The sequence below is a fragment of the Neophocaena asiaeorientalis genome, unplaced genomic scaffold (assembly GCF_003031525.2).
Source record: "Neophocaena asiaeorientalis asiaeorientalis breed wild unplaced genomic scaffold, Neophocaena_asiaeorientalis_V1.1 scaffold249, whole genome shotgun sequence".
Taxonomy (NCBI): Eukaryota; Metazoa; Chordata; class Mammalia; order Artiodactyla; family Phocoenidae; genus Neophocaena; species Neophocaena asiaeorientalis.
This window is the reverse complement of record NW_020172625.1, coordinates 2,996,892-3,022,136: the sequence shown is the minus strand read 5'-3', so window position 1 is coordinate 3,022,136 and position 25,245 is coordinate 2,996,892. Positions and strand designations below refer to the sequence as shown.

Genomic DNA, 25,245 nt, shown 5'->3' with positions numbered 1-25,245 from the left:
GGAACGTGAGGGATTAGCATTTATTTACTTAATCCATTATCCCCATTTTAAAACGTAGGAATTTACAACCAAAGAAGCTGAAATGGAACGTTTTGTAAATTACTTAACAAAATACAGTAGCTATTTCCTTCTAAAGAATTTAGAGCTCAGTCACTTTAAAGTAACCACTATGAAAAAATTCAAACATACATAAAAGTTTGGGGAGTGAATGAATCCCCATAAAATGAATGCTTTTAAAAAATGATTTACAAAATGATTCATAAAATGAATCCCCATAACCCTTCAACAATCATCAAGATTTTGCCATACTGTACTATTTGCTTCACTACACCCTTTACAATTTTTCTGCTCAAGTATTTCAGAGCAAATGCCATTTGTCCTAAAACTGTCATTTACCCCTACAGGCTTTAAGATGTATTTGTTACATATAATGCATATAAAAATAAAATTTTATAAACCACAACGTTATTGTCAAGTCTGAATAATTATTGGTATCAGGCCTGGTCTATATTTAAATTCCACTGTTCATCTAAAAATCACCTTTTTTTTTTACTTGTTTTGTTCAAAACAGGATATCCAAACAAGGGACATACATTGCATTTCATCTCTTTAGTTCCTTTTCATCTATAACAGCCCCTCCCCAACTTCCCCCTTTTAATCAGGCGATCAACTTAAGGGAGCAACTAGCACAATTATAACCATTTTTATTCACTTCATTCCCCCCATTATTTACTGTGCCCCTCAGAACACGGCAGACCTGATTGAGACCTTCCAGCCTCAAGAGTCAATTTTTCAGTTCCTTTACTTTTTGTCTTCAGAGTGGAAAACAACTACATATGACACATCATACCAGCAGCTGTGTTTTGTCTTCCAGAAGTTATCCACATCACTAAGGACTAACCATGCCTATTACAATGATACTTAATTACAATGGGAAGCACACTGAAGTCCTCCTTGAGAGACTGGTAGGAACCCAGCCCACCCATCCCTTTGCCCCATTACAAAGAAGGCACCAGTACCAAACCTGGGTAATTCTCTTAAGAACAGAGCTGTCCACTGTTAATTCTAGAACTTGGGGAATTAGTAGGCCAACAGACAACTGTGATGGAGGGGAAAATCAGTTTGCTGTATCACAGTACGTGCTGGGCTCATTTTCTTTGTCAGGGGCTTTTAATTATTTAGGATGAAGCTCCATTGCATGTTTTGTAATAATAATGAAGTCTGAGGAACACAAAACCTCACTACAGCAGGGCACAGCTATTAAATCTGTGCTGAGAGCGGGCAAGGAATCCAGGGCTTCTGACCAGCTTTTTGCGAGCAGTAATGACTATCAGGTATGTAGACAAAAGAAGGGAGAATTAGCCAACTCTGAATGGCAAATCCAATTCTGTCACTGAAGCCGCCAGTGGCCAAGCGACTCTGGAACAGCCTTTTTGCTCTCGTGGGGGCAGCTCTCTCCTGCTCTGCCCTCACCCAGCTCGCCCTGCAGCACTGGGCAGGAGCCAAGGGTTGCTGAGCCCTGACAGCGGCCCAGAGCAAAGCTTCCTGTGGGAATGTCCCCAGGGACTCTCATTAAGATCGGCTCCTTCTTACACTCCTGGGTTATATCCTATGAAACGAAACACCAAAAAAGGCATATGTGAGCGAAGTGAGGCCATTCAGGATCTGGGCGTTGCTGCAAGTGGTCCTCCATAGGAGGCTGGCCCCTCCTTTCCACCCCTGGCACTCCACAGTTACTCATTCAAACCAATTATTTCAGAAATTACCATGATTAAAAAGAAATTAGTGGGGGCTTCCCTGGTGGTGCAGTGCCTGAGAGTCTGCCTGCTGATGCAGGGGACACGGGTTTGTGCTCCGGTCCGGGAAGATCCCACATGCTGCTGAGTGGCTGGGCCCGTGAGCCATGGTCGCTGAGCCTGCACGTCCGGAGCCTGTGCTCCACGACGGGAGAGGCCACAGCAGCGAGAGGCCCGCGGACCTCAAAAAAAAAAAAATTAGTGAACAGTTTAAAAGACTTTCCCTAAAAAAAAAAGGCAATCTAAGACATGCTTCATTTAGAATACAGCAAATGAATAAGAAGGGCAGGATGGGAAAAATCATTCAGAATTGTCATGGACCCTAAACCTATGGGAGAGTGACATCTTTACAGGCAATGAAACACAGCTGCTCTTAAGGACCCAGAAGCCAGCTGTTCTCTGACTGGATAATCCAGGTTATTCGCCCTCTTTCTTGCCAATCTGAGGTTATTAGCTCACATGATGTACATTTCTGCTACTTAGTGCTAAGAAAAGGAACACTCTCTCCAATAGCTTATGGGTTCCTGGGGGACACGGAATGTGCTGAAATCAACCCAGAGCTTTGCAAACAGTAGGCACTCAAGAAATAACAGCTTGAGCCAAAAAGTCCTAGGGAGCCTCTCTGCCCCCCTCACCCATCCAGACCATTGCCTATCCAGGGTATGCTGAGGTTTCTCCCATTGTAACACTTGTTAAACTACATTGTAAATTGGCCATGTACTTGCTTGTGGCCCCAGCTAGCAGTTTAGCAGCTCAAGAGCATTTTGTTTATTAGTTAGATATAAAATGCTTTGCACAGGGCCTGGCACACAGGTGTTCATTAAACATCTTGAGTAAATGAATGAATGAATGAAGAGGGCAGAGAATGAAATTTATAGCCCCACCAAAACTACGTTTTTTTTCAAATAAATTACATACAAAAGGAAAGAGATAAAAGTGAGTTTTAATTCCACAACTCAAAAATAAACCTGTTAGGAGTTCATTGTGTATCCATCTAGTATTTTTTTTTTCATCTAGTATTTTTTTCCATTCACCTACAATATATACATTTTGGGATTTTTATTTCTTTATTTTTTTTAATAGAAAGAGGATTACATTATGCATAATAGTTTGCAACTTGTTTTTTAAAAAACACAATAATAAATATGTCATATATGACTTCCAAGGTTAGTACATACAGCTCTTCTTCATTGTTTATTTCAGTTGCCCAGAATTCCAAAGAGTGGGACTTCCCTGGTGGCATGGTGGTTAAGAATCCGCCTGCCAATGCAGGGGACACGGGTTCAAGCCCTGGTCCGGGAAGATCCCACGTGCCGCAGAGCAACTAAGCCCATGTGCCACAACTACTGAGCTTGTGCTCTAGAGCTCACGAGCCACAAATGCTGAGCCCGGGTGCCACAACTACTGAAGCCTGTGCACCTAGAGCCGGCGCTCTGCAACAAGAGAAACCACTGCAACGAGAAGCCCTCTGAGAAGCCCGCGCAGCGCAACGAAGAGCAGCCCCTGCTAACCACAACTAGAGAAAGCCCACGAGCAGCAACGAAGACCAAACACAGCCAAAAATAAATAAAAATAAATTTTAAAAAAAAGAGAAGAATTCCAAAGAGTGACTACCATAATTTATCTAGTTCTTTACTAATAGATATTTGGGTCATTTCCAAGTTTTCACTATTATAAACAATGCTGTACAGAAGCGCACTATTAATTAGTGTGTGTGTGTGTGTGTGTGTGTGTGTGTCAGTGCTCATGCACATATCGGACTCTGTGCCAGGTACTGTACTAGCAAGGCCTTAGTATTGATATATAATGGTGAACACATACCATCCTGCTCTCAGGAAGATCAGAGCTCGATGAGACAGACATTATTCAGAGAATCATATTAACAAATATACAATCACAAAATGGCATAAGTGCTCAGAAGGAAAAGCATACGATCATATGAAAGCATCTCATCAAAGAATCTAGAAGAATGGGGAGGTAGGTGGCACATGCAAAGGCCCAGTGCAGGAGGGACCATGGCAGAAGTACAGAAGTAAAAAACCATCTGGCTGGATGTCAGGGAACACTGGTGGAGAATGGTGTCTTTGCACACTTTTATAAGAGTTCCAGTCACACATTTATGTAACAAACACGTACTGAGCCCATATTATATGCACGGAACTGGCTAGGTGCTTCCGATTCAGCATGAACAAAAGAGACACCATCCCTGCCATCTCAGAGCTTTCGTTCTAGCAGAGCAAATTCTGCAGAGAGCAACTGTTAGCTAAGGGAGAATATATAGTTTAAATTTTGTTACATGTTGCCAAACTGCTCCCTTTGGGCAGGGTCCACTTGTTCACTGGGTTAGAAGACTCCTCAAAGCTATTTCTTGACTGAATTGGGTTCCTTAGAGCAACATAGTTCTTTACTAAGTCAATCAGTGATCCTGGGGTCACTGGGCTGTCACAGGCCAGAGGGATTCCACATCCTGACAGAAACACATGCACAAATACCACAGTCAAAAAAGACAATTCTGGGCTTCCCTGGTGGCGGAGTAGTTGAGAGTCCGCCTGCTAATGCAGGGGACACGGGTTCGTGCCCCGGTCCGGGAAGATCCCACATGCCGCGGAGCGGCTGGGCCCGTGAGCCATGGCCGCTGAGCCTGCGCGTCCGGAGCCTGTGCTCCGCAACGGGAGAGGCCACAACAGTGAGAGGCCCGCGTACCGCAAAAAAAAAAAAAAAGACGATTCTGTCAATATTATGACATAGTATGAGTGTGTTTCATGTTTGGTAATTGCAATCATTCTTGCTTTGGTTGTGGTCATCCATTTACAATGCTTGGTGTCAGTTTATCTCTTGTAAAAATAAAATACAGTGCTGTGTTGTGTGTGAGTTGTGAAAACAAAACAAAACAAAAGACGATTCTGACACTCCATCAGGGGACACTAAGATATTTTACTCCAAAAGAAGCTTAATGCTTGATGAGATTTGGGGCCTCTCTGGAGATTTAAATTATTCATGTTCTACCTGTTCTCATTTATCATGGAAAATTGAGGGATGACTGTATGGGTCTGGCTGCCTAGTAGGGCAGACTGGTAACATTTGTGCACAGTTAGATGCGGGGTGCATGGCCCCGCTCAGCGATTCTCCGCAGTTCATTTCAGGTTCACTCTCTTTCACTAATTCCCAGTTATCTGCACCCCAAGTGATTTTTTCCACAATCCCGACCCACCCACCCCCTGCCCCGCTTCACTCACTCCCATCTTTCTGGGCAGGTGATCCCATCAGTTCTGATGAAACTGATTAGGACTGTCTGGTAAAAGCTGCCTCTTCTCTGCCTTGAATTTCTGAACTTCACCAATTCTCTTTTCACTTCTAATAGTTTCAAAGCGATGCTTCTCCAGAGCTTTGTTTATTTTATTTTCTCCAGATTGTTGATAGTTGTGCTCTTTACCAGCAAATTTCCCCTGACCTACACATACCCTCAGGTCTCTTCTTAAGCTAAAAAACCAAACAACTTGCTTAGACACTGATTCTGGCTTCCGCCTCAAGGCTGCCACTTCTCCCCACGTGCGTTCCTTCCTCCTGGTTGCAATTCTCATCACCCCGTTTCCCAGGGTTTCCTCCTGTTTCCAGACACCGCCACCTGTCACACTTCCAGCCCACCTTGTATTCTGAGAACACTGACTCTCATCACTTCCTTTTTCTGCCCTTGGATTTGGGTGACCCCATGGCAGTTAAAATCAATCTCTGGAGTGAGAATTTGGAATTCCGAGGAGCCTCCCAATCTGATTCCCCTGCATCTTTCCAGCCTCAATTCTTACCATAAAACCTGCCCACCCTGTTGTCTTTGGTCCCTCAAAGCTTCCCCAGAACTGCCCTGTACTTTCTTGTTCTGTGTCTTTACTCATCACCTTCCTCCACTCTCACTCATCTGTCAAAACCCTCCCCATCTTTCAGGACCCAGTGCAAATATCATCTGGCAGAGCCCTTCCAGTCATCGCCGCCCCCCGCTCCCCACCGGAGGTATTCTCTTCAACTTCACTCCCTCAGTATTCAGGAAATGTCTGTGTCCCTCACTGAATGGTACACTCACCCCTGTACTCCTCACACAGCTGGCCTAGAATCCTGGTCTTGAATCCATCTTCCCTGTACGTTTGCAACTTCAGCCTCGTTACCTAGGTTTTCTGACTTCAGGCTCTTTATCAGTAAACTGGGTTAGAAATACCCACCTTCAGGCAAGGATATACTTGGAACCTAGAAAAATGGTACAGATGAACCAGTTTGCAGGGCAGAAATAGAGACACCGATGTAGAGAACAAACGTATGGACACCAAGGGGGGAAAGTGGCAGGGGGTGGGGGTGGGATGAACTGGGCGATTGGGATTGACACGTATAAACTGATGTGGATAAAATAGATAACTAATAAGAACCTGTTGTATAAAAAATAAAATAAAATTCAAAAATTAAAAAAATACCCACCTTTTAGGATTAAATTTAAATTAAATTTATCATAACTCATTGGGTGAAGCAAAATGAAATTTCTCTCAGAATTTCTTATACCTAAGGCAAGCTCCAAATATACATAAAATACGTCCTGTTTGCTTTCTATTTGCTGTCATCACAATTCATTTCCAAATAATATACTTCATCTGATGAAAAATATCCTTTTCTCATGGTGTGGTATATGTCTAAGTTTCATCAAGCATCCTTGTCAATAATATTAATTTGACTATTTGCATTAGCATCTTCCTTAATTAAAATCTCATCCTTTTTGCAGATAACCATGATGAAAAAAACTTTGCTGTGCAAATACCATTGAGAGGAATACCTTAACAGGTTATGATAGTAACAGATGAGACAGTAGGTCTGATGTGGCACATCAGGTAAAAAGTTTACTTTTAAATTACCAAAAAAAAAAAAAGGAAAGCAAGAATGTTAAAAATAATAAAGGAAAGGAAATCTAATTTTTTTTTTAAAATCAAGAATCCACAAAATGTTATCAATGACAATGATACATAATGATCTGAGACTCAAGAACAGGGTTTTACAAAATCTAAACTGGGGTAGAAAAATGAACACCAATTTATTTTCTGGACAAAAGAGGATAAATTTGAATAGAGACTGTGAAATTTCACCCAGGTTTTGCCATGGCGGCCCCAGAGTGTGTACACATGCTTCCCAATTAGCCAGCCTGGCTTCTTAGCCACGAGCCATGGTAACGGAGTTAACTTATTTCACAGCCCTCTTTTACTTCACTTACCACCTCAGCATGGAATCTTGGAGTTTCTGCTTTAATTATTTTGCAACTTGGCCCAGACCTTGGTATCACGCACAGTTCATAACCATAGGAGGAAGCAAAATTCGTAGCTGTCACCAATATTCAGGCAGACATCATGGCCAGTTACATGGCAACGGGAGCAAGGCCAGGAAGGAGTGGCCAGCATCTCAGCTAATCAGAACAAGGGCTGCAAGCTATCATGAGCAATGCGGGTCGGAAGTCACAGGATGGAGGTCAACTCAGGGTGGTAGAACCAGGCACTTACAGATGAGAAGCAGACTGGACACAAAAGATTAAGGTTTCAGGCATCCCAGGTCCCAGTCCATCTAAGCAGGCCTGGTCACAGACACAAGACTAGGGCAGCCAGCAAGGATGGAGCCTGATGGCTGAGGAGTTCTGACAAAAGCCTGTGCTGTAGAGCCAGGCAGCCTGGGTGTTAGACTTGTCTAGAGATGTCACGTATCCACTTGGCAGCACTGAATGTTATTTCATCTCACAAAGCCTCGGTTTCCTTATTTGTGGAAGGGAGAGCACAGTGTGAGGAATAAAGTGGGACACCTAGAGGAAGCTCCTAGGACATCTGGTACCTGTCTGGTATCGGACAAACAGACCGATAAGAGTAAAGCTCTTACTAAATGATAATTCCTTTCCCTTTCCCAAGAGGCTAAAGGTGACTTTCCACTCAGCCTCTATCTGCTTTACAGATAGGCAAGTGACCCACCCTCTGAGAATCTGGGAGTGCAAAGCGTGGGAAGCAAAATAATCTGACACTGGTCTTTCTAGCCCAAACCCATCATTACCGCACAAATAAGTATACCTTATTTTTAAAAGTTGAGAGAGAGAGAGAGAGAGAGAGAGAGAGGAAAAAAAAAGTCAATTGTCATTTTTCAAAATGCAGCTCCAGGGTTGTATGACTTCGGGGAGGTCACCTGTGTGCCTGTTTCCTCACGCGTAAAAGCCAGGCTACATATATCTCCCATGTTTTAGGGAGACACAAAACGAAACAAAACTAAACCACCCTGTGAAATCATTTTCAAATTTAAGGCAAAATGTAAATGCCCTTACAAGGACAGTGAGAGGATGACGTTTGACTTTCCATATCTATTTGGCAAGCCAGCTCAGACCTGCTGACCTGAGCTAACGCCAAGCCCCCTTCCCTGAGAGAGTGAACGTGTGCTGGATCAAGTGCACAGAAGATCAATGATAAACCCTGCTTCTACCAGGACAGAGAGCCTGCTCTCTCCTATCAGCCGGGCATACCTTTGCTTTTCATTGAGTCAAGAGCTGACTGGGGACCATAAATCATCAGTTTCCAGAACACAAAGGGATCTGGGTGATGGAGCTGATGGAAGTTCACACATCTGCTTATGTTTTAAGAACAAGGTTCACGGGCTTCCCTGGTGGTGCAGTGGTTGAGTCAAAAAAAAAAAAAAAAAAAAAAAAAAAAGAAAAAAAAAGAACAAGGTTCACAACATAATTAGGGCTTGGGTCGCATAATTAGCAAGTCTCCTGGGCTGACCCAAATTAACGTGGCTAACATTCTTTTACGTCTCTTTGTTCCAGAATGCTGAACTGTATGGACATGTTGGAAACTGATGCGAATGTGTTCTGCTCTCTTGCATCAACTGTTCACAAACGTGTCTGTGACAGGATCCCCAAGGAAGCAACTAGATTCCATACAGGCTCATTTCAAAACAGACAATAAAGAAAGTTATACACACACAAACTATAAGGAAATGAAATGCAAACTTTTTTTTTTTTTTTTATTCGGTATGCGGGCCTCTCCCGTTGCAGAGCACAGGCTCCGGACGCACAGGCTCAGCGGCCATGGCTCACGGGCCTAGCTGCTCCACGGCATGTGGGATCTTCCTGGACCGGGGCACGAACTCGTGTCCCCTGCATTGGCAGATGGACTCTCAACCACTGCGCCACCAGGGAAGCCCTGAAATGCAAACTTTAATAAACTACAGAAGAGTGAGATCGTGTCAATATGAAATTTTCTAGTTTGCTTGTACTACTCTATTGCTCAACTAAGAAAACTAATCTCTTTCTAAAAATTTTTTTATCATTAAAAAAATGCTGCCTATATTTGTGTTCTCTACATTCAAAAGTTAAGAATGGCCCTTATTTCAAGTACTCATTCTCCAACTCCAAGAAATAAAATATGATCAGATATTAAGGATGGTGAATCCAAAAGTTCCTCATTCATTTAATGTGGAACTCTGACTAATATTGAGTTATCATACATATTTAAAACATTCATGACAGTGCCATTAATAAGAATTTTTATGATTATCTCTATTGCCATTATAATAACAATACCTGTACTTACAAGTATAAAAATCACTTCTATGATTATTACTATTGTTATTATAATCTGATTAAACTCAGAGCTGGGCTACCGTTCTCAAGGCAGTCCAAGACCTGCTGGATGAGGTCTCTACTGCCTGAGCGCAGGTACCTGCATGGTAATTAAGCTCCCCAGGTGATTCTGGACCTGGTTACCAACAACTGAGAAACACTGTCTCAGACTTATGGGAAATCTTTTTAGATCCTGCAGAATGAAAGGATAAAAACATCAAAATTCCTCCGTTAGAGTAAGTACTGTACTGTACTTACTGTACTGTACTTACTGTACTACTTTACAGTTGTCAGAAAACCATATGAGGTAAGCACACAGGGTCAAAGGGCAAAGCCTCATTTATTTTCACCTACAGGTTGATGATGTGCTTAAAGAGATTTCAGACCAAACCCTTCAGGTGTGAATGCCATTCAGTACCTCTTCTGTATTCAGGAAATTTCTATCCAAATGACCCTTGAAAGGGTCCTCACTGTAGACACTACCATACTTGTCCAGATTAAAAGAACCAAGGGGGCACTCTGAGAACGAGACACATTCTCAGAGCCACATCTGAGAATAAGCCAGTCAGGGATTAGACACATATTTGGCCTACAGCTTGCTGACCCCTACAGAGATGCTGGCTGTACATCACCACTCACTTTTTAAATGAAATAACCACTGCAAGCGATCATACCTGAAATACATAAATAATATCTCCAAAAACATCATAAGATGATCGTCTCCGTTTACTGATTTGAAAATGTCCCAACCTCTGCGATGAATCTACAAGAAACTCTACGGCCAAACACTTATGAAAAGAACTACATCATTAGTATTGAAAAAGGTAAACTAAATAAGGCTTTTGCCTATTAGATTGGCAAAACTTAAAACATTAATACAATGCAGAATTTGCAAGGATGTGGTAAAAACAGGCATACTCAGACCCTACACTGAAATTTGGTATGATCTTTCAGGATGCCAGTTTAGCAATCTTTACCAAAAGTCTTAAAAATATGTACACACTTTGACCCAGCAATTCCATTTCTAACAATTTATCCTGCAAAAATGTTCAATATGGCACAAATGAGAAAGCAGGTCAGAAAAAAAGTGTGGTGTACAGCCAATAAAAACAATCAGTATTTATATACAGGTCCTCACTCCCTTATCTATAATCTGAATTCTCAAAAGTTCCAAGAACTGAGAGATGTTTTTTGTGATGCATTTATGGGAAAACGTGACCTACTACAAGAATATTTAGAGTCTTTATTCCATTAATTATAAATATTAGTATACTTTGTTGCTGAAATGTTAATGTATTTGATTACAGGGGCCTATCCCATACCTCAATGGGGGTTTTACAAAATATATAGTATATTTCTCATATTATGTTTCTAAAATCTAAAAAGAAAAAAACTTTGAATGCAGAAACAATCTGGCCCACAAAGTTCTGGATAAGGGACAGTGACCCTACATTTATATGTGCATAGTTAAATTTTAGTATGTCTACCTATCGTAATGTTCACAGTGATTTTTACTTTCTTCCTTTGCTTTCATATGTTGTCTAAATTTTCTTTTTATAATCAGCACACTCACCTTTATTTTTATAAAAATCAATGTATTTCCACTTGGGAAAAGGTGGAGGGGGAAAGAATCTGGTTCTTATGAAAACACTCAACCAGATTTCTTAATTTCACATATTATAGCTCTGTTCACATATTATAACTATGTGCTTTATAATTCATAGTCAAGTGATTTTTCTGCTGAATAAGCTTTCCAATCACTTTCTTGATTTGTGACCGAGCTCACCATAGAGTTGTATCTTTACATCATTTATAGTAGTCTAGATCAAGACCTATTGGCAGCCCAGGAGCGCAGAAGCTGAGACACCTTCCTGGGCTCCCATAAAAGATCTCTCCCTGGGCAACTGTCAGAAAACAAACAGATGCCCAATAGTGCCAGATGTATCACCACATGCACCACCCAGAATGACAGGAAGGAGGACAAAGAAAGGGAAATCACAAAAGAAAAATATATATGCTTTCATGTAGAAATCTTTCTCTTGCCTGAAAATTAGAGAACTAAGTAGTTTTGTTGAGCATCTTCTCTCTCTCTCTAATGAGACTGCAAGTCCCCATAAGCAAATACATGTCTAATACTTCCTTTGACCCTAAGAGAAATGAAAAATGCATAGCTTTTAAAATTAACTAACTGCTAAACAAATAACCATGCTATTAATCGAAAATATAAAGAGGTAATTAAAAAGTTATAGTTGGGAAACAGAAGTCAAATGGATGGTTGTAAGAATTAAGAGTTTAAAAGGCCCACAATAATAGTAGTATCACACAATCAGCTCCATTCCATTAGATTTTGGTTCATTCATTCTATGATATTTACTGCTTCCAACTGCGGATCAGGCAGGGTGCTAGGTACTGAGACACAGCTGTAAGCAGCGCAGTCTTGCCTCTGGCCCTGACAGAGGGGGTGGGAGGACAGGACGGTTGCAGTGGCCGCAGAGAACTCCAGCTGCTCTTTCTCATAAGGGACTTAAATATGTGTGTCCTGGTGCCAAAGGTGTTTATGGAGTCAAGTACAGCACTGCTTTTTGGAAATTATGAAGCCCAACTCTGATTTTAAAATCCAGCCCGTAAACTTGCAACTGGAGTGATTTGAGACACACATTTTAAACACTTTTTTATTTGTGAAATTAGAATACTACCTGCACCTCACACTTCTGAGCATATAAAATACCTGACATGGTGTTGGGCCCAGGTTTGTTTGTTCGACTGGTTGGTTGGTTTTACTGGGCAAAGTTTATTTCTCTCCCTTTTCCTTCCTCCCCACCCACTTCCATTTTCCGCAATGGACTGGCTGCCCCCCCCCCCTTACTTGCAAACACCCTGGAGTCAAGATAATAAGATACCTTGACCACCAGGAAAGAGTCAGTGCTCCTTGATACCAGCAGTAACATGGATCATGAACCCCTTCCGGGTCACCACCGTTACTTACATTCTAGACCAGCTGTCCTAGGTCTTATCACAGTCTAGGCCACTACTTCCTGGAAACCACTGGTGTACCTGATAATGACTCACGTCTCATTGTTGTGTCATAGCCTCTTCAACATCTTCAAACAATCAGCAGTTTATTCTTATACATTCTGCAGTTTATCCAAAGGCCCATATGTTTCCCCTTACCCAAAACTTTCTGAGAAGAATTTGACAACAACCATTTAGTGGGCACTACTATACTGATGTTACCATCCTGAAAGTTTTGCATCAATTGGGTTTGCATCAAAAAGTTTGTTCTCAGTTTTTCCATAATATCTAATGGAAAAACGTGAATGAACCTTTATGTTCTCTCATTAATGCCCACATCGACTATACAAAGTGGGTAACATTATCACCCTCACTTTTCAGATGAGGAAGACATAGCTTAGGAAGTCTGTAACTTGCTGAATATCCTTCGGCTGAAATCCCATAGAGGTATCAGTTCTGGGATCTTTACTCAAAGGTTAGCCCATTGATGATTTCATATTGCCTCTAGTGGTACAGTCAGTTATTTCAAAGATGGCTCTACTTCAGGCAACTTCAATATCACCTGGGAGCTTGCTTGTAAGGAATGTAGAATCTTGGGCCTTCCCCAGATACACTGAAATACAATCCACATTTTAACAAGATCTCTATGTGGTTTGCACACACTTTAAAGTTTGAGACGCACTGTTCTAGAATATAAAATCGCCATCCCTAACCTCATATTCATTTTGGATGATCCAAAGCTGCCATCGGACTATATGGCAGCTATATGCAAATTAGAAGGCACCTCATCTTCACATAGCATTTGGCAAAATGATAGTGTCATTGCACAAAGAAAATGACAACGCTTCCTTCAGGCCGCCCTTCTCCCCCATGGCTGGGCACACACCACTCAACATCTACAGAGACCATCAGCAAAGTATATGGTATTGGCCATTTTATGCCAATATCAAATTCTTGGCCAAATATCTCACTGACATTGCACTTGGCCCTGCTAAAGCCAAAATTCCTAAAACTCTGACAAGCACTGCTAACGCTAAATTTTCCATTATAGTATGGAATATAGGATCAAGGTCAATTGAAGGATTACTGAATCCAAAAGTATTTTAGCACCCAACTTTAGTGAGGGTTTGGCTGCAGTGCAGTCTAACCAAACAGCTATACGCTCTTGTCCCTTTGCCATGAGCACAGCCTGAGGGAGAAGATCAGGCTAGTGCCTCCAAAATACACGAGGAGAACGATGACCTGAACAGCCAAACTCCTACCACGGAGCCACCATTTCAAGAACTGTTCACCACCTCCCAGACAGGCCAATGTCTACTACAGTCAGGACAGCCTACTTTTTAGCTCAAAACCATTATGCTTTTTACCACAGAGGATGTGTGTACATTGAAAGAAGCAGATCACCTACCAACCAATCTATAATCTTATGCATCTCAACGGTGGTATCAAGTTACTTGATATACGCTGGTAATGCCAGTCCTTTCTAAGTCATTTTTCATTTTAAACAAATAACACAAGATTGTAAGAAAACTGCACAACCATCTTACAAAGTAGTGGTGGCAACAACTTAAAGGTTACCTTCTTAGCAAATTCACTTTAACAAACATAAAATCAGGAAAATAAATGTGTTCCAAGTATAGGTTTACAACGAATCAATCAAAACTAGTGATCATAGCTTTAAGTGGAGAATTTTTTAACCCCTTGAGAGGAAAGTGTCACAATATAACGTGACCAAAAAATGTCATTATTTTTTTAAAGTATCAACACATTTCCTTGAGGATGTTCATGTTTGGATACACGCACATATATTCATGAAAATCATAGTATATTAACAGTATGCTATTTAAAAGCACAGTTATGTAGCAAGTATAAGTGATTTGGGGTAAACAATACGGTGAAGAATACAGTACAAGAAACAAGAAGATTTTAGGCTTTGATATATGTGACCAAGATAAGCAAAACTGCCACTTTGCTAAACCCTAAGCAAGCCCCACCCTAAATGTCAACAACAGCAAAAAGTCCGGAACTGAAATTATTTCTTCAGTGGTGTGAGAATGAGGAAGAAAAATGCTAGCATGTCTCATATTCTCACTAGATCCCTTCAAACTCCATTAGGCATTCACTTTATTTGGTTCCAACAAATAGATTCTGACCCTCTAATTGAAAATAGATGCATTGTTTTAAAATTAAAGGGGAAAATCATGCATTACGTGGTTTAAAAGAAGAAGGAAAGTATGTATGTGATGCTTTGCCAGGAGTTAACTAAGAACAGCCAAATGACCAGATTCACAACTTCCTACTAAAATGTGTTAAACTATGCCACATGTATTTTATATGGTGGCTGTCAGCCCATGGACGTCCAAGCTCTGAGCAGCTGAAAGGGATTTAGAGGGAGAATGCTTTAGCAGAGTTCTCACGTGTATTTGGACTAATCAGTAATGTTCCTTAGAGCACTTGCTCTTTTCTTTTTTAAAAACAGCCAAATTGGTTTATGTTGACTTTCATATAGGAAATGTTTAGTAAATATTTGTTGAGTGACAAAATGAAAGATGACAGACACTGCGTTGCACTGGGCAAAGGACGGTCTTTTCAGTAAATGAGTTAATTATATACCCATATGAAAAAAATAAAACCTGACCCCCCACACACATCACACCATACTCTACAATCCATCTGAAATGGATTTTAGATCTGAACGTAAAAAACAGAACAAAGAATTCAGAAGAAAAACCTGCAGATTATTTAAACAACCTTAAAGCAGGCAAAGATTACTTTAAAAGGATCAAAAGGGTAAAAAAATGATAAACTGGACTATATTACAATTAAGAACTTCTTTTCACTTAAAGAACTATAAAGAAAATAAAAAGCAAGCCACAAAGTAGAGACGATATCTGCAATACATTTACTCAACTGAGATTCCTTAATATATGAAGAGCTCCTAGGAAACAATAAGAAATCAGACAACCCAATAGGAAAAAAAAAAGGGAAGAAGTATTTTTAAAAAGATAACCAATGGCTGATAAATATATGAAAAGGTGCTCAACATGCCTACTTATCAAAGAAATACAACCAGCGTGACACTACTATCCAGGCACCAGAATAAATAAAAAGACTAATAATATACCAAGTGTCTTCAAGGATATGGCGCAACTAGAACTCTCAAAGGTAACTGGTGGAAGTGTAAATTGGTACAATTATTCTGGAAAACTCTTTGGTAGTATCCACATACTGAAACTGACCAGATGTATACCTTCTGACTCAGCAATTCCAAATTCTAGGTACGTAACCCAAAGAAATACATGCTTATGTTCACCAAAAGACAGGTACAGGAATGTTTATATTGGCATTATTTGTAATAGCCAGAAACATCCAAATTTCTATTAACAACAGGATATATAAACAAACTGTAGCGTATTCATAAAATGGAATATTATACAACTGTGCTGTCCAATACAGTAGCCACTAGTCACATGTAAATATAAATTTAAAAGATTAAGTGAAGTAAAAATTCAGTTCCTCCATCACACTGGCCACGTTTCGTGTGCTCAATAGTCATCACATGTGGCAAATAGCTACCATACTGTACAGACATAAACCACTTTCGTAAAGTTCTATGGGGCACTGCTATTAAACAGCAATTAGAATAAGTGAATAAATGAAGTAACAACATAGGTGAATTCCACAAGTGTAATGTTGAGTGAAATAAACCAGACACAAAGGAGTATTATACTGTATGTTTCTATTCATACGAAGTTCAAAAACTAATCTATGTTATTAGAAGGCAGGATGGTAGTCCCCCCTCGGGGTTGGGGGTATTTTGAAGGAAGCACAAGGAGGCTTCTGAATTCCTGGTCATGCTAATCTGGATGAACAGGTCTGTATGCAAATGTGTTCACAATGGAAAAATACATGGACAATACTAATGATGTGCACACTTTTCCGTATACAAAAATTACCAAAAAAGAAAAGAAATCAGCCTCCGTCTGTTGCTCAAGTCTTTCCTTGCTTCAGAGTTCTCCTCTGATGAACATGAACTCAAGATAACTCATCCTGCATAAATGATATGGCATGCCTTGGGATTATGGATTAATTTTAGCCAAGAAAAGGGGATTACAAAATTCATCTTCTATTTTTATATGGCTGACATGGGTATAAAAAGAATAAAGAACTACAGTGGAACAAGGATAAAGTGAGGAGAAAACATGGCTAGGACATATTTGCAAGACATTAAAAGAGAAAAGAAAGTACACAAAGGGATTTTGAAAGCTGATACAGGTTACTAGAGAATCCGTGTTGATCAACTCCCCAGCAAGAGTCCTAGAGAGAAAGGAAAAAGGGGTAAACCAACCTCAGAAAAAGAGGTGGTTGACACATCAAGTGGGTTATGAAAAGTCTCTAGATTCCTTTAGACTATTTATTAGAAAGAAAACTCTCAAAGATTTGTAGAAGCAGGAGTACAAAGTTTCCCTGTGAAAAAGTACAGGCTGTCTTTGGTGGCCAGAAGCCAACAACCCAATTAAAATAACTATCGTTACTAACACCCACAAAACCTGCAGCTGATTTTGAACTTTGAACACTGTTGTTTTTTTTAAAAAAGTACACAGACATAAATATTGTAATCACTTATGGGACTGAGATGCAAAGAAAGAAAAATCTCCACTGGGCTAGAGACCCCTGTCAAAGCAAATCTGTTTTTAATTGTCTTTTTTTTTAATTCTCATAAGTACTCTGGAATGGACAATGTTCAAAAACGGTAGGAGCTTTAAATTATAACAAATAACTTTAACAACAGCTTCATCTCTTTGTTAGAGTTTTGGAATCAGAGAATCAGCATGAAAAAACACTAGTGCTGGAAAGCATTTTAGAGGTTGTCTAGTCCATCCCTGGTCTTATTTCAGCAAAATGGCCTTAAAGAATGTCACATGTTAAAAATACATTCTATTTTTGAACACATCCAGATAAGGAGATTTCTCTCCTTGGTATCCCATTTCAATGACTGTCACTCTGAGGAAAGTTTTCCTTAGATACCTCCTAAATCTGGTCATGCTGTTTAAGCTATTGTCTGTTTGTTTTATTCTTAATAAAGATGGAAGATAAGTAGTATTTGTTCTCTCCATGATGACAAATTCATCTTATAACAACTTCCAAACATTCTTTTTCTCATTTGCAAGACATTTTCACATAGATTATCTATTTAGCCCTTGAAATATCTTGTTATTATCTGTACCATTCTACAGATGAGGAAATTCAGGCTTAGAGAGTAAAGAAATTTAGGCATAGGGAGGAAATGTGACAATCCCAAGGTTACTCAGTTATTCAGTGGTTTGGCTCAAACTCAGCTACTCACTTCATTTATAACTGTTGCTATATCACTAACCTCCCAACCTTCCCCAATATCCCACCCTGAACAATGCCAGAAAAAGAAACTGTATTTTAGGACAGGCTTAGCGAATGCTGAGCAGAACTGGAGGGCTTGCATCTATAGAGAATCCATGTGTCATTTTAGTTTTTAAATTGATGGTATGATTTTGCAGTGGATAATTGTGATTTGTGCCAGCATCATTCCTCTTCTTCTACTAACTGTACCCAGACTTCCCTCAGGGACTGTCAATCAAATTGCCCAGCCTTGTCTACAAAGCTGGCACGGAAGCCGGACTAGACAAATCAGGCAAGTTTTCCCAGGAATTCGAATCCTGAATGGGGTGACAGAAGACTGGAAACGGTCAGAGTTCATGCTTCTCTCAGATGAGTTCCACAGACCTGTCCTGGCTTCCGAGAGTTAGTCCTTCGGCTTCTCCTCAATTCTCCAAGTGACTTCACAGTCCCATCAATTCTTCTTCCGCTTAAGTTAGCCAGTGTTGGCTTCTGTTGCTTGCAAGCAGAGAACCTTGACTGAAACAACTCTTCAGAGGCACAGATACCGACATATACTGATTAAGGTCTGCCTTTATTATGTGCTTATCATACAGGTGACAAATATTAAATTGAAATCAGTCTCTTAGAAAATTACCTCATGTTGAAAAATGTAGCACAGTAATTTTCTTGTTCAACTGATCAAAGGCAGGAACTAGTTGGCAAGTCCTCCCGAATCTTGGCTACATTTGTCTTTTGAAAAATGGCTTCTGGGAGCTTAGATTTCTCAGGAAGCAGAGAATGTTCAGAAAGCTGTAAATGTGCTTAACCAGGTACTTTCCCCGTGACACGTCCTTTCCTGGAAAGGTTCTGGGAGGACCAGAAGTATTTGTTGCAACATGTCCCCTCAACCTCTCCACCCCCAGGAGAGAGGGGAACACAGGAGTCGGGCCTGGAAATTGCTGGCTGGCTGGTCAAAGGCAGCTGCAGCCTAGGTGCTAAAAGAGCCCTGGTCATCAGGACTTTTGGGTCTAACAGTAAAAGCTAGAAGAGGTGACAGTGTCTACCGAACATTAGCATGTGGCTGAGTTGTACTCAATAACCGTCTTGAAGATTCATCAGATTCTTTTCTCTTCCTGGGATTGGCAAAGGGAGCAAAGGCCTTTCAATACGTTGAAACTGCTGTAATACCTGGATTTCACAGTTCACAGAAATGATAAGCCAACAGTAAAGGGACACCAGGGCCTGCTAACTGGAGTGATTCACTCAGTGAACAAAAGCTCCTACAACATTCCTGGCTTCTTGTGGGGGAGATAACAAATTATAAAACAAGAAGCTTGCTCACTGTAAGGTAATCTGCAGTCGAATAAAAAAGTAAGGCACGTGTATATGAAACAACAACAACAAGCAAAGCAGGAAGAATGCCAACTACCAGATACAGGAAGTAAGTACATAAAAATCAGGAGTTCAAAACCTTGTGATCTATTTCCCCAAGCTGTAACTCAAGACAGTTCTTATCATGTTAACATAGAAATTTTACTGTGCTGATTTCAAGGCCCAAAGAATAATCAGAAGATTATTTCCTGCATAAGACAGGAAAGCATAAAATAATAGTGATGAAAATTGTACCTTTTGGAAAGTAAGAAATGACAGAGTAATCTGTCTCATCATTGAATGCCTTGCACCTAGTGGAGCCTTAAATGGATCTTTTGATTTGACTAAGCAACAAATATTTGATCCCTTTCAACATCAGCGATCAAACACTTGTGTTTAGGAAAAAGGCAAAGTAATAGTTAGAAATAAATAAACCCGAGCTCACAGTGTTCAGAAGAAGTCCTCAAACACATTCTCTCACTTGGGCTGAGTCCAAGCAGCTCACCTATAAATATTACTTGTTTGGGAAAGAAAGTCCAAGAACAGGATAGTGGATACACACCCAGGGAGGAATTAATCTGTTTTTTTGGTAAAAGTTTGCAATTTATTACAAGCTCCCCTGGAAATGAAGATTCCTGGAACACTGAGTAAGGGCCCTGAAGAGACATGCAATGCAACACCACTACCTGGGGCAGAGGTTGTGGCCTGGACTCCCCTTGACCACTGTGCCAGCCCCCAGCTAACTGGTGAGACTCTCAATTCAATGTAGTAACACTTACACAAGAGCAAAAGAAATTCCAATATTTCAGCATGGCAGTCCCCTAGCTAGACCAATTTCACAGCAAACAAAACTGTGAACAATTCCTCAGTTAAGAACGGGCCATATCATCTGTAAGCTACATTCTGCTTTACAAAATATATGAATTTAGCAGCAAGAACAAAAGTTAGGCTGCACAATACTGGAAAATGTTTGTTTTTATTAATGCTACTACCATAGATTATGGCCAATGTGGCAGCAGGTGCAAAGAAGCTTTTTAATAAACCAAATGGTTATTTATGTTATATCTTTAGGGTCACAAAATAATACAAATCACAACACACTGCCTCCAAGTAATTGCTAATAAAATGCACACCAAGTCCTTTAAACTATTTATAAAATATTAGAGCATACTGTAACCAGAAACTTCTGTAGGAAGTTCTAACCAAGACATAAAATATTATTATTATTAAGTAGGTATCATAAATATAAGAAAATAAAAAATTCAAACTTCTTAGCCTGGATTCAAAAGCTTTCAGAAGCACATTCTAAGCCTTTTTTTTTTTCCCCCTTTGGTTCTTATTTCTTCAGTTCTCCTCTATAGGAATTCTGTTCTAGTAAAACTGGCCAATTTATATACTGCATGCACATACCTTCTTCTGAACATCTACTCTAGCCATTCCTCCTCCCCAAAGTGCCCCTCCCTCAGCTCTGCCCTTGCCTCTTTCTGGACTGCAAATTTCTGCCTAGCCCTGGTTAACCTTCTCTGCCTCCCTGACAGCCCATTGCATTTATTCCCTTATGTATCAACAGCTATCTATTGATTTGAATAATCATTTCAACAATGGTGAGGGACAGGAGGGGAGGCTTTCAGCTGTTTAAGCTTACAAATTATTTACCTATTCATAAAGCAAGTACCTTTTGAACGCCTACTGTGTACAAGATACAACGCCAGGGACAATGAATAATGCCAAGATGCAACTGACACAAGATTTACTTTCAAAGAGCCTAGAAACTAGTCAGGAAAATAAGATCAATACCCAAATCATAACTAAAACAAGCTAGGCAACTATCAATACTCCAGTATGGGTTCTGCAAGAGGGTGGGATCACTTAGTACCACAGGAGGAGCAGAGAAGAATGAGGAGGAATCGGCAGTTGGGTGGAACAGGAAGGAGACAGACGACATTATTTCCTTAATAAGCTTTAACAAAGGCAAGGAGGGAGCGGAGCTCAGGAAGTTAATGGAGGAAGCAAGGGGTGATGTCTTCAAATTCATACACGTTGTAGAGAAAATGGAGCAAATGTGAACGTAATTTATATTATGAACTAAAGGGAATTAAACGTACTGAGGAATTCAGATGTCAGTCACTATATCAGGCAGTATGTTAAGTACCCAAGAGATGTGGGAAGATTTCACAGCATAATTATGATCTGAGAAAAATCTGTATTATTATAATGCTTTATGATGTTGATTTTTAACTGAACGGTATCCAACACAGTAAAGCCTGCTTAACTAGAATTGATGCAAAGAGCTCAAATAACACACACTAAGCGTTCTTCAATGTGTTCTATGAATAGGGCATAAATTCCACAACATCTTCTACATCTGTGTGTCTGTACAATGAATGATCTTCATATGAAAATTTAACACCAAGGCGAGATCCTGAAGGATTCTTCTGGAGCACCAAGAAAGAGATGAATTTTTGGTATAATTAAGGAGATGGCATTATACTTTAATGTGTAAACTGGCAATATGTATGTATATATGTAAAATATACAAACAGACATCAATTACACCACACACGTGGTAACTCAGACAGAATTCATCAGATCATCATGTTATCAACCAACTGTAGACTGGAAAAGTCACTGGCATTTAAAAAAATTCCTTCTACAAAACAGTCTTACAATTCCAACAAAACAAGCATGCCACCTATTTCAGAAACTCGTTACACCGAGATTTCTTGGGGGGTGGGCTGGGGGAGGGGGGGACCCTGATCCTTTTAAATTCAGACTGCTTCCATATCCAGGCGGCCTCATCTGACTCAGGTACCATATTCCCATGAACCTACCCAGATCTTTTCACTCTTGAGAGTAAAAGCAGGGAGGGTTATTTGTGGAGAGACTCTCGTTGCCATCAGAAAACTAACTGTGAAGGTATCAACTAGATAAGGAGCAGCCAGTTGACTTCAAAGAACCACCCCCAAAAGAAATGTCCAATTTGAAAATGATCTGAATATTTAGAAGCTTCTAAATGGTAACAGAAGCGGAGGTACAGAGAACTGCTTTATTTTACCTACGATTCATGTTTGTGAGTTACATCTCAGTTAATGAGTCACACTGGGCATGCCAACTTCTTCCTAGTACTCATTGATACTGGTATATGGAAATCTCCTCAAGAGTAGATTATCAAGAGTACTGAGAGAATGCAAGTTCTGACTGAAGGTCCTAAAATAAATGTAGGTGCAAAGGTAATGTTTTGTAAACAAAAGGTGAGGTTTTACCAACTTATTATAAGATCAGCATCTACAAGTTGTAAGGAACAAAGACTACATCCATCAGTAGACATACTGATTGATTAACAGGAAGACATTTCTACAAATTCCAAATAGATTCCGCTTCCCTTATAAACTCCCAGCATAAACTCAAACCTGGAGACACCCTCAGATGCACCAACCTTGTTGGGCATTATGTAGCTATAATATTTGGAGGGTGATTAATTACAGCAATTGTTTTCACCTGAATAAAAACAAATGATTTTTCTATTTCAAGTAAGAAAAAATGCTGAATATTGGGAAAGTTTGCTTGTTTTCTAAAAAGCTAAAAATTAATTTTTTTTTTCCCCTAACCCTTTCTCAAGTGATTTTAGAAGTTTCCATTACTCTAATACAACTCCAGAGAAACGTGTTTGACAGGTTACTGGAAGTGACAGATGGGCCTATTTTCAAATAAAATTAAGCCTGTGGTACTACTGAAAGGAAGTCACGAAATCCAAAATTAAACTGGACAGAATGGTCTTAAGCTGTTTTTGTTCTTTTTTTCAAGGGAGTACAAAGAGTGGGAGGTTGAAGCAAGGCCACTGCTTCTCATCTGAATCCCCTCACTTGGGTCAATTTGTCTTGAACTGACAAACTGTCTTCTTAAGGTAATGTGTGCCCCTACATTTTAAACATCCATGTATCTATTGTTGAATATCCAAACGTCCTTCGGTGATATCACTAAGACTACAACTCCAATTTTTTATAGCTATAACTTTAAAGACTTAAGGAAAAAAAACAGTTATAAACAACTTGTTGAGCCACTGAAAGCCCCATTTAGGATGAGATGGAAAACGTCCATTAAAAAAAGCCACCACACATCCCAGCTCTTCCCAGGAGGAGCTGCGCCTACCTTATTGTGCTCGTACTTGTAGGGGATCTTGAGCGTGTCCATGGCTCTGATCATAGCCTGCATGGCCGTGAAGATGTTCTGATACACCAGCTTGGTGAAGCCCCTTTTGTCTTCATCAGAGTAGCCCGACCCGTGGATGATTCTCATCTGCTTGATAAACGTACTCTTGCCACTCTCTCCTGTCCCTGAAAGAGAAACAACAGCAGCTCATCAGACCATGAGACCTTCTCACAGTCTCCCAGACAACTAAACTAGGAACAGGCCTTGGACGTGACATCTCCAAGGGCCTGCTGAGAGGGGCACCACCGGAGGGGGAAATGCCACCTATGGTGAGCACTCAGCAAAATTAGAGGAGTGACAGTCCATTTCAGAGACAGATGAGCTTTAAAAGAACAAAAAACTGTCACCTCTTTGGAAGCCGCTCAGCATGGAATTTTGACAGTGATTTGTAACCACGTATCTTATATGAAACACAATAAAAATAGCATCGTTTGAACAGAATGAACACTTGATAAAGCTCTCTTCCCTGGAGAATGTCTGAAATGATTCCAGGAGGCTGGGATGCTTAGCCAGGATTTGGATCTGAAAATGACAATGCACTCACATAAATGCTGGTCAGAGAGTGGTAAGACAAAAATGCCTGAAAATTTCTAGACATTTTCTCTTATTTTAAAACGGGGTATGTGGAGAACACAGTACCCAGATAAGAATTAGCATTTTTCAGGACAGCAAGTATCAACTGTATTTATTTCCAGGGGCTTTGGTCACCTGAGTTATGCCAATGAACCACTGAATCCAGAGAAGACACAGTGACTCTCCTTCCTTCTGCCTACTCTTAACTATGACACAGAAATTTACTGTCACTGGATTTTTTTCTTTTGTGTTCTCATTTTTCCCTTCTTCAATATTCCTTTCCAGTTACCATAAGCCTGAAGATAATCCATAACAAAGCTACAAATGCCTGTGGGGAGGAGGAAACATGAGATCATTTCACTGAATGACAACATATTTCTTCTACAGTGAATCTGAAACTGTGAATCTAAAAACTTCATTTTTTAAAATATAAGTGGTTTTGGGAGTATGTAACTTCAATTCTGAATATCTCCCACTCACTTTCAAATTTCCTTGAAATTTCCAAAACAATAAATGTCTTTGTCTTCTCCTAACAATGTGGGGAAAAAATTAAAAGTTTTTTTGGATATTAAACACGGAAGAATATAATAATAATACACAGGATGACTACAGCGTCCTCATTGCCATTTCCTATCAACAAGGCATTAAAACAACAACAACAAAAAGGTGTAAAAGGAGAACTAAAAACTAGGAATACAACATCTGTCCTAATTTTGTTTGGTTTTTCTGGTGGTTGGATTTCATTATCTTTATAAACAATCATGAAAAATTCAAATAAGTATTACGGTTTTCGTAGAAGCACCCTTAAATGACTACAGATGTCTTGGTAAACACAGAAGCCTCACATAGTTACAGTGAAAGATGATTTCTAGCCCCACTGTCCAGTGGTCACCGATTCCTTTATCCCTTTCACATGACTTTTAATAAAGGGATCCGGAATGCCCTGAAGTATGAAGTTAACACTGCAATGTGAATGCTATCAACCTATTTTAACAGGATTAATTCAAGGAGTTAAAAATGAACTTCTTATAATTCCATCCATGAATACTGGGGAAAAAACCCAGAAAGTATTTTAAAAGCTACAAAATTGTTTCTCATTACCAGTCAACGATTTATAGAAAGAAACCAGTATATTTACTTTCTGAGCAATTCAAAGTATGGAAGCAAAAGACCTAAATCGCTTCTCTGTTTATTATCCTTATCCCAGAACCAACAGCTTGCTCTGAGGGCCCAACTGGAGACATAATCATCTAATCAGAATCTCTGCCAGTTTTTTCCACACCAAAAACAAGAAGAAATCTTAATATG

General features: G+C 39.9%; 1 protein-coding gene across 1 annotated transcript in view; it reads right to left on the bottom strand.

The window, feature by feature from the left end:
* LOC112395611 (guanine nucleotide-binding protein G(q) subunit alpha) overlaps positions 1–23,484 on the bottom strand; it is a 187,837-nt gene extending 164,353 nt beyond the window's left edge. The window contains exon 1 of the mRNA XM_024738923.1: positions 23,305–23,484. Within this exon, the coding sequence (XP_024594691.1) occupies positions 23,305–23,451 (147 nt within the window). The 5' untranslated portion in view covers positions 23,452–23,484. The remainder of the gene's footprint in view (positions 1–23,304) is intronic.
* Positions 23,485–25,245: the final 1,761 nt, after the last annotated feature.